This window comes from Branchiostoma floridae, chromosome 4 (genome assembly GCF_000003815.2).
Source record: "Branchiostoma floridae strain S238N-H82 chromosome 4, Bfl_VNyyK, whole genome shotgun sequence".
In the NCBI taxonomy this organism is placed as follows: Eukaryota; Metazoa; Chordata; class Leptocardii; order Amphioxiformes; family Branchiostomatidae; genus Branchiostoma; species Branchiostoma floridae.
In genome coordinates this window covers 32,448,428-32,458,934 of record NC_049982.1, presented here as the reverse complement: position 1 = coordinate 32,458,934, position 10,507 = coordinate 32,448,428, and the positions used below count along the sequence as shown (strand labels likewise).

Here is a 10,507-nt window from a genome sequence, read left to right as displayed (position 1 = left end):
ACCTAACTGGCTGGCGTACTCAAAGAAAAATGACAAAATAGAAAGCCCGATAAAAACGACTGAAACAAACGTTAAAAAACAGTCGGAGCCTAACCTCTGCTTGGAGAGTACGCAGACACCAAAAATCAAGACCTCCATTTTTCATGGAGGTAAAAAGGAAGTGCCTATCAAGATCCGGTAAAAAAGCTCAGAAATTACAAACAATTAACAGCCCATTATACTCATAGACATCAACTTTCGGAAAAGCTGTGCATGACACAAGATTATGTATGGGGTGATGATTCCAAGGTCAATGACCCCTACAGGGGGTTAGGTAAGGTAAGACAACCTCGAGGTGACCTTTTTCAATAGCCGGTAGGGCAGTGAGGCCATTTTCAGTCAGACACACTGTTTTGTGTTACTATTCTCAATAGGTGTATTGTAGGGGTGGGTACCAGTACCAAAAATCCAGGTCCAGGTCTGGTTCAGGTCTAGAGGATCAGGTCCAGGTCCGTACCTGAACCTGGACCTGATTCAGTATGACTCATACCAATGGTCCATTTCACTACAAAGAAATCTGTTAGGTGGAGTATTAGACTTACACTGGCGTTTTAAAATCCTACAATGCTAACTGCACCTGTACGATTGGCTGTAAAACTTGGTAGAAATTACTATAAACTCTACTCTACTTCACTCTTGTTATTTTCTTCCACCTGCAAGCGCCAAAGCATGTGAATGCCTGATAAAATAATCTGTTAATTTTCTAATCGGTCCAACATCTGGTCCACCTAATTTTGTCAGGTCCGTTTTTTTCTAGACCGGTCCAATAAGAAAAACGGTTTTGTACCGGTGTGCTGTACCGATACCCAGCCCTAGTGTATTGGGCTTTTTTACGTGATGTTCGATACCTGAAGTTCCCCACATAGGGCCATACACTACTGTAAAAGCAGAAATGTTCGTGGTGGTTTTATATTCACGGTTTTTGCGGTGACTACACCAGCCAGAACTTAAAACCACAGAGAACATTTTTCCATTATAGCATGAGACTGCAGTCTATGGCACTACCGCAAACTTAAAACCACTGCATTTTACCGCAACCAAGAAAGTAAATCCTTGCGAAGTTAAATGCATTTACAGAAACCAAGGAGGTTTATTCAAAACCTGCTTGGTCTAACCTAACTGCTGCCTAACTTCCTATTAAACCAAAATACTACAGACATTTGCCACGCAAGTGTAACCTGTATATAAATGAGTGTGGTTGAAAACTAAGTAACTTGACACAAAGCAACAAGTGTGACATATAAAACAATATATAAAACTTAGCCTCATACTTACATGTATCAAACTTGTATCAAACTTATATAAAAGCAATTGATTTTATGACTTTTTGCATGCCGAAGCTAATTTAATGCCAATGCATTATTTCAATTTTAATACAGGGCTCGAAATACCATCTGCACATGCAGGTGCAGGTAAAATTGGAGCTGTGCAGGTATTTCTGATGTCTACCTGCACTTAACCTGCACTGGTCCATGTACTGGGTTTAAATATGATGTAGGTGTGTGTGGCTTTTTACAAGCTGCATGGACTTTAACCACCTGAGAAGTATACTATAAGAGAAATAATCATGGCAATGGTTTCTTAACAGACTCTAGTCTGATTCCAAAATTCTGAGTGGTACAGCCGTTGTAGTTTGTCTGGTGCAGGTTATTTTCAACTTTACATGCACCAGTGTAGGTATCCACAAAAAGTATTTCGAGCCTTATTATTATATTACTACTACTGCATATACTTAAAATGTGTAATACATTGCACATAATGTAAACCAACAGAAAGCACAATTCAGTCATTGTCTGCAATGCATTGTTATCATAAGCCATTTTGATAATGATGATGATGTTCTTGTAACACTACGGGACAATTCAATGTATGAGGATGAATTCTTGACCATAACTTTCTTGTATACATTCAAACTCAAAGCAATTTACATGACAGACATGCAGGACAAAGAGCCCTCCACACCTTCACAATATACATTCCACCATATTCAATACCTGCTGGTGCCTATTGTCTGCTACTAGAGCTGACTATAGCTTGTACATGTATGTGGAACAGTTACTATACCAAAATTGGGCTGCTCTTGAAATTTGTTTGGCTGAACACATCACACTTCGTAGGACATATTTTGAGTAATTTATTTTGGCAGCACAATTTTCATGGGAAAAAAAATCAATATTGTATCAAATTACTGATGCAAATATATTTGAACTTGCTTGTGTTACTACTTGAAAGTATCATTATCAAATTATTATGCTATGACCTTTCTGTAGGGACTCCTTTGAGGTATCTTTCACTAAAATGCTAAATTAATCAGTAACGTTGTAAATTCTGTGTCCATTTACCATTATACTGGCTACATTAAGCTTACGGATGTTTGGGGGTAAATTACATGCACTTTTTGGTCCACATTTGAATGCACCATTTCCAGGCAGAGCTTGCAAAATCTTGCTGGTAAAATTTTTCTAGGACCCATGAAAAAATGTTGTGTTTCCTGTTTCCCCACCTACCCTAGAAAAACCTGCCGACCCTAGCCTTTTTTGGGGTAAGCAAGTCACAAAGTTTCTAGGTAGAGTTTTTATTCAGACTGCTTCCTATTCAAGTAAAATTACTAACTAAAAAAAACAAACTTATCCAGACTTGAAACCATTACGTACACAATTTAAGTTTGACATTGGAAAATTGTGTCCTTGTGCATTTCAGTTTTACGTTAATAACTTTATTGTATCATTTAAGTTTGGCCAAAGTCTAAAAATATAAAATAAAGATAACCCCTACCTACCGACCATATTTCTAGGACTGAAACAGGAAACACAACATTTTTCTAACTTAATCTAAGGCCGCACATACTTGATTTTATGGATGACATCCATGCACGCGTTACTTTTCACCTGTTCTCAAAAAAAATCACCTTATCTGATGCTTCACGGAAGTCCGAAACTTGCCGACTCATATTGCCTCATAAGATACTATGTGCAACCTTGTGTAAAGGTTGTCCTTGGAGCCATATAACTTTCCCTGTATTTCCTTGTTGTTGTATTTGCACATGGGCTCTGCTTTCAATCTATTGTTTCATTTCAATTGTTGACTTCTCAACACTTTCTTTCAGAGTGCTTTCACCCCTAAGAGCAGATACTGGGTAGGCAAGGTAAAGATGGAACAAACATTTTCTCTATGGTCGGAGTTTGCTGTTAAGCGAGCCCTGCGATAACCGAAAAGATCAAACCCCCGCAAACATTTCTGAATATTTGCAATACTGATATCAAGTTGTCTGGAAAGAGCCCCACACCACATTATGAAATTCAAGAACTTAAGTGCAGTAAATGGTAGTAGTACCAGTAGTGTTATTATGAGAATTTCATGGTTAGCTGTTGGTAATTTTGCCACGGCATAGAAAATTCTGTAAGACAACATAGCAGGATATAGAAGAAAAAAACACATAAATAAATCCTTTACCTGTAAACAGATAATCATGAAGTATTTCAAGTATAGTACTTTCCCAGCTCACAGTAAACTAGACACTTAAATTTTCCTACCCGGGTTCTTGATCAATAGACTTGATGTTGATAAAGAAATATGACACTAAACCAATTCTATTAGATGTTAGACTGTTTTGTTGTGTGTCCGCATTATTGCAGAATTTAACAACCACTGACTGGAGATGGTCCACATAACAAGTTTTACGTTCATGCATTTTTGCTTTGAAACCGTGAACCAAAGCTTCCTTCTGGGGAGGGGGTAGGCATGTGTAGATGCTAGTCTGTCATATTATATATATATATATATGCAGCAAATGCTGTAAAATATTCTTCAAGAGCTCTCAAAAATCATTTAGACAACTTCAACACATCCCTAGTGCTTTGCATTTTTTTTTATTTTGTGCAAATGATAGAAATATCACATGCACATGTTAATGTATGCTACATTTTCTGCTAGTTCTCCTTTTTGTCAGTGGGGACCCATAAAAATATCATGAATCCCAAAGTAAAATAGGAAACAAAAGAAGGTGTAAACAGGATGAATGACACAGATGATGAATACCAGAGTGTAGTTTTGTGTGTGGGAATCATCTACATGATAAGATGAACCGGAACTTGAGTCCAGTCCCAGACAGGAAGTGGCCCTTACCTTGTGCATTATTTTCCTGCCATTCATTGCCGTTAACGCTGCCGAAGCGTGGTTGTGATCGTAGAATTCGACGAAGCAATATGGATCATTCCCGGCATGCTGGAACAAAGAAAACACGGGCATTACACACTTCTGACATTGGAAACATCGTCGTAAGAAATCACAAAAGCATTCAAGCCTGTAGTTATACTTTTTCCGGGGGGTAAAGAAAAGGTGGCATGACTCGGTGGCAGTCACACATACACACCAACATGGACGGCACTCTTACCTCCGAGATCATTTTACAGCTCTTGCATGGACCGATCGCTCCGAACAGTTGCAATATCAGCTGCTCTGTGACTTGACGACTGAGGTTTCCCACGTACCTGTTGTTACGGGGGAGAGAAAAGCCGGTTTAAGTGGACGGCGTGCGAACAGAGAAAAGACCGGCACATCGACATCACACTTTTATCAACTCGCATCGCAAAAATTCAAGAAACAAATCTAACGGTTCGGGAAACTTTGTACTTACAAGGTACGCGGGCGGGATTCATCCTCCATACTCTGGAAAATAAAAGAGTTGTTCAGGTTAGTGTTTAAAAGGGAGGAAAACGTGAAGAGAAAGAGGGTAAGACACAAAAATACGGCCCAACCTGGCCAGGCCCCGACATCATGGCGACGATATTGGACTACTCGCGTAGAGACGTGTTGCGCCTGCGCGACTGCTGCATTGTGGGAAGTGATTTCCCGGAAGTGTGTTGCGTCAACTTTCCACGTGGTCAGATCCTATTCCACAGACAACAGCTTTTCTTTTGTTTCACAAGTCAATGAAAGCTGGATGGATCGAAAGTGGTTTGGTCGTCAGTGGAATATTTTTGCGATCATGGATAGGGTAATCAGAGAAAGGGAAAGTTATTTATTGTTTTTTTACGATGCAATAAAAGGCACTATATAGTTACCATTGTATTAGGCCATGTTGCTTTGATTGTATGGATGACATTGACGCAGGCATCATTTTTCGGCCATTTCCGAAATGTTTTTGACCCTACTGTCAGTAACTGTGAATCGTGCAATGCAGCTGTAAAATGAGCGCATATGTGCCATAGTTTGAAAAAAAAAGAATCGAAAAACATACAACTAATGTCATATAATGCCATCCATTTCACACACATCAGGAGGTGAGAAAGAGGGACCATCCATTTTCGGCAGTTGGAGGGTGTGGGTTGAGTTGGGTATCATTTCACTTAAGGTTTAGGTTGTTGGAAGTTCCTCCATGAAATATAAAGAGCTTTTATAGATGTTATACGTAGATGTTATGCAAATGACATATACATTCACATGATTTGTAATGGTAATGTTCATCATTGATTAGCTTACACATGTAACAAGTAAAATATCCCATCATTTATCATACGCTTTTGCCATTTTTGCATTAAGTATGCAAATTAGTGCCTCATTTGAATGTTTGATATCTGTTCATGTTTCACCAGTCATGAATTACATGCGTTACATTAATTGAAGTCCAGCAATGGAAAACGATGGAATTATATACGTTCCTCATTAATTATGCTAATTAAGTCTCCATTTGCATAGCATGCATATCATTGTGTACACCTTAGCCTAAGCTACCTGCATGCCCTAAATAATGGAAATCCGTCTTTCCTTTCTTCAGATATCCTCTTCGGAATGTTCTTTTACAAAAATGCCCCTGCAATTCCAAATTTAGTCTCTAATCACGTCACTTCTTGCTGATCGCAAGAGCTATAAGCTTAACACCTCATAAATCGTGACCATAGCCTGTTTAGAACGCGAGATATCAAAACTGGAAGTTCCGCTGCAGTAACAAGGGAAGCCGCTAGGGGGGATCTAATTATTTCCAGCTTTTGTCATACCAACACAACAAGTATGAAGCCAATCCATCCAGCCGTTCTTGAGTTATCTTGTTCACAGACACACAGAAAACGCTAGTGAAAATATAACCTCCATGGAAGTAATAACAGCTTTAGATGGGTTTACAAGTCCAGCAGGAATGAACACCAGCAGTCTGATTTCACTTTTCAGTCATTTTAGAAAGAAGTATACAGTTATGTGATGCAGTAAACTGTGCTACATTTAGTTTTCTGTTCAGTTCTATGATTCTATGTTGGTTGGGGTGCTTATGAAATAATTCCTTAATACATGCATACTAGCGGCATGTCATGCACCTTGTGTAGCCAGCATGAGGCATCAGCAGCTTCGGTGATAGGTTCTGTAGAAGCAGCGACAATATGATTATAAACTAGCGTTCCACTACCCCATACCTTCGCAAAATTATCTTGAACTTTACAATTGGTGTATCAGTTATGTTTGTCATGAATTATGCAAATGAGGTCCTCCTTTGCATAAATTATATTACTTGATCATTCCCCCCAAACAACAGATATGCACAATCTATGGTAAGAAAGACCTTATTTGCATAATTAATGTTCAATGATGTTTACCTTAACATAGCTTCCAAATGGCACAAGTAAAAATCCTGCCATTTACCACAATGTGATTATAGCATTTCCTTATCAATTATGCAAATTAGGTGCTGCAGTACCCTAACAAGTTCCTGGGCGGCCCCAAATCTAATTGTTTCTAGGTCTCACCAAGACCTACCCACATACCAAATATCAATACAATCCATCAAAGCCTTCTCAAGTTATGCTAGCTGGTCTTCTACAAACACGAATGCTGGTCTTGTACACACAAAATGGTTTACCTGGCGTACCTACGGTGCTGTAACTGGCTTTGTACGTACAAGGAGGTTAAAAATTTTAACCTCCTTAGTACGCAAGTGCGTAAACAAGATAACTCGAGATGTTGTTGATGGATCTCAATGATATTAGGCCAGACAGGTGTATAGCGTTTGTGAAAATAAAGGTCAAGGTCGAAATGGTTGATCTTGCTTTTTCTTAAGTGCGTTTGGCTGTGGGCATGATAACTCGAGACGTTGTTGATGGATCCTAATGATATTTGGTGGATAGATAGGTAGGGATCACAAGAAAGAAGGTCAAGTTCGATAATGGGCCTCATAGCGACTGGTTACGATACTGCAGCTGAGCTTCAAAGTTTGAGCTTAAAGATGATAATATCGATAAATATCAATTATGCAAATAAGGACCTCATTTGAATGATTAATGAGTACAAACTTTAATGTTATGTTGGTAAATGATAGGAATTTTTACTATCGCCAAAAAAGGTTCATGTTTTCTGTTGCGCGCCATGCTGGAATGGCTGCCGTATGGGTGTGTATGTATGTCAGCATAACTCAAGAAGGTGTGTGATGGATCTTTATTATATTTGTTGAGTAGCGGTTGTGGATAGTTGGTGGATGGGTAGGGTTAACAAAAAGGAAGGTCAACTTTGATAATACTATAGGAAACCCCAGGTTAACCATTTCGAACTTGACCTTCCTTTCTACAACCGCTACACACCTACGAAATGATCCCAAGACAGAGGGACCATTAATTGTCTTCGCCAGAATGGCAGAAGTTTATGGGAACGGTTGAGCCAGGACTTTTTGTCTTCGTCAAGAAGGGTATGGAAACGGTTGAGCTAGGACTTTTTGGGTCTGTATGTAGGTTACCAGCATATAACTGGAGAAGTTGTGGATGGAACTTGGTGATATTTGGTAGGTGTGTAGCGGTTATGGAAAGGTAAGTCAAGGTCGAATATAATTTACCTAGCGTTTTCTTACGGTACTGCAGCTTTGTAAAGTTTGTGCGCCTGTTTGTGGACAGCGTACGCCCGAGAAGATGCTTGTGTATCTTCAGGATATTTGACAGGTGTGTAGCGGTTGTGGAGAGAAAGGTCGAAAGTGCGAAAATGGTTTAACTGACTTTTACCTACGGTGCTGTAGCTGGTTTTGTACGTAAGTGCGCTTGGTTGTGAACAAGATAACTCGAGATGTTGTTGATGGATCTCAATGCTATTAGGCAGGTGTGTAGCGTTTGTGAAAAGAAAGGTCAAGTTCGAACATAGTTGATCTGGCTTTTTCTTACAGCATCGGGCTGTGTACGTAAGTGCGTTTGTCTGTATACAAGATAACTAGAGACGTTGTTGATGGATCCTAATGATATTTTGTGGATAGATAGGGGGTCACAAAAAAATCAAGTTCAATAACGGGCCTCATAGCGACTGCTTACGATACTGCAGCTGAGCTTCAAAGTTTGAGCTTAAATGTTCTAGAAGTGAAAGATAGGAATATTGATGAAAACCAAATATGCCAAATAATGACCTCATTTGAATGATTAATGAGAACAAATTGTTATACTAAGTTGGTAAATGATAAGAATTTTCGCCATCGCAAAACCCCCAGGTTAACCATTTTCGAACTTGACTTTCCTTTCTACAACCGCTGCACACCTACCAAATGATTCCAACACAGAGGGACTGTCCATTTCATATGGAGGTGAGGGGCCAGGAAGGGAGGGACAGTTTTACATGTTGGGAAAGGAAGAGGGCACATTCATTTGATGATCTTCAGCTTCTGGTAAGTAAGGGAGTCCGATGAACCATCTATTTCACAAACTTCAGGAGGTGAGAGAGAGGGACCATCCATTTTCGGCAGTTGGATGGGTGTGGGTTGAGTTGGGTATCATTTCACTTAAGGTTTAGGTTGTTGGAAGAGTATAAACACAACAAAGAAATGAAAACAACACCTGGTTTAAAACTCTTTATTCGGGGAAACAAAGTGCACAATATGTTGGTCAGGTTGTACTTGACATTTTCAAACGTTGATCACAGAAATAGATTACAAGTACCCAAACGAAAAAGTCTATTGATCTTAGTTTTCTTGGACAATATGACTTTCTATGACAAGGTGACTAGTATTGTATTAGAAAACCCACGAAATACAAGAAATATGAAGTGAGAACAAAAGGCCTTCATGGAAAGAATACATGGAAAGAATGCAAGACGTCAATCTGTACTGTATATAGCATTATTTTTTTAAACAATGACTACTGGCTACAGTCAAATCCAGACGCCATCAGAACACAGTACGTACAATGTGTGACACTGCAAAAGCAACAGTCCCTAACTCAGGAAGATGAGAAACACTACTAGTAGTTTTTATTTGTGCTGATAGAAAAACAAATCAACGTAACTTGCTCAGAGGTACCGGTGCTTACAATTACAGTACGCCATATAGACACCAGAGGATTTTACCCAGCAATATTGGAAAAAAACTATACGTAACTCTTAGTGAAGCTGATCTATGGAATATAACATACTTTATGGCTATAAAATTGTACACTTTGTATTCTATGAAAACAAGAACTTCTTATACAGACTGCTGGGGGCATGACAGGAAGTAACTTGATTTGTGATTGTAGTTTCAGTTCTAGGGTCAACCTAGAAATGTCCCATTCCCTCTGTCTACCTGAAGCATTATCAGCGGAGAGAATCATGATCTATTGATAGGCGGCAAGGTGTTGAGTACATTTTGATGACACCCCGGGTAATGCTGCTGGTAGGGGGTTAGGACATTCTGAGAGCAGTGGCTACTTCTACACACAGCGCTTCAGCCTGTTCCTGCGGTATACAGGCCCGATGTATGGCCGATTCGGTTTCTGTGACCATGTCCATGGCCGAGACTGCATTCGAAGTTACTGCAAAGTTCTGTCCTTCAGAGAACCGAGAACTCCCAGTTCTGTCAGCTCACAACAACTTGCACTCTTCAACCACCTGTCTTCTTCTCTGGCCCTGTGCCGTCGTCTTGGTTCGGGAGCCAAGATTACGACACAGGGCATCTTATATAATGGTCTACTAGTAGGTTCCCGGCCCTAGACCATCACACAAGGCAGAAAAGACGACAGGTGGTAGAAGAACCCAAGTCGTCACAAGCCAACAGATCCAGGAAATCCCTGCTTTCCAAAGGACTGAACTTTGCAGTAACTCCGAACACAATCTCAGCCATCAACACAGTCACAGAAGCCAAACCAGCCACACACCGGGCCTGTACACCACAGAAACGGGCTGAAGTCCCGTGTGCAAAAGATGCCCCCACTCACAAAATGCCCTAGCCACCTACCAACAACATCACTCAGGGTGTCAACAAAACACACTCAAACACCTTGCCACCAACCAAAAGATTGTGATCAGCCCTGCCGACAATGTCTCAAGTAGACAAAGGGAATCTCAGTAAGTTATGAATGTAACATCACAGATCATTTACTTCCTATCATGTCAATGTCAAGTCAATCCCAGCCCCTGTCTGCAAGAAGCTTCCGTTTTAAACGATCAAACCCTTGTAAGATATGTAAGAACTTAACAGTTCCAGGTCCTCTGGTATAGCGTACACATGAACACCGGCCTTCTGGCTGTGGAGATGGCGAAC

At 40.0% G+C, this 10,507-nt stretch overlaps 1 protein-coding gene across 3 annotated transcripts in view; it reads right to left on the bottom strand.

The window, feature by feature from the left end:
- LOC118413105 (nucleolysin TIAR-like) overlaps positions 1-4,908 on the bottom strand; it is a 23,168-nt gene extending 18,260 nt beyond the window's left edge. For all 3 annotated transcript variants that reach the window (XM_035816274.1, XM_035816276.1, XM_035816275.1), the window contains exons 1-4: positions 4,797-4,908; positions 4,676-4,707; positions 4,433-4,529; positions 4,165-4,263 (exon numbers count right to left, since the gene is read on the bottom strand). In XM_035816274.1, the coding sequence (XP_035672167.1) occupies positions 4,165-4,263; positions 4,433-4,529; positions 4,676-4,707; positions 4,797-4,817 (249 nt within the window). In that variant the 5' untranslated portion in view covers positions 4,818-4,908. The remainder of the gene's footprint in view (positions 1-4,164; positions 4,264-4,432; positions 4,530-4,675; positions 4,708-4,796) is intronic.
- Between the last annotated feature and the right edge of the window lie 5,599 nt (positions 4,909-10,507).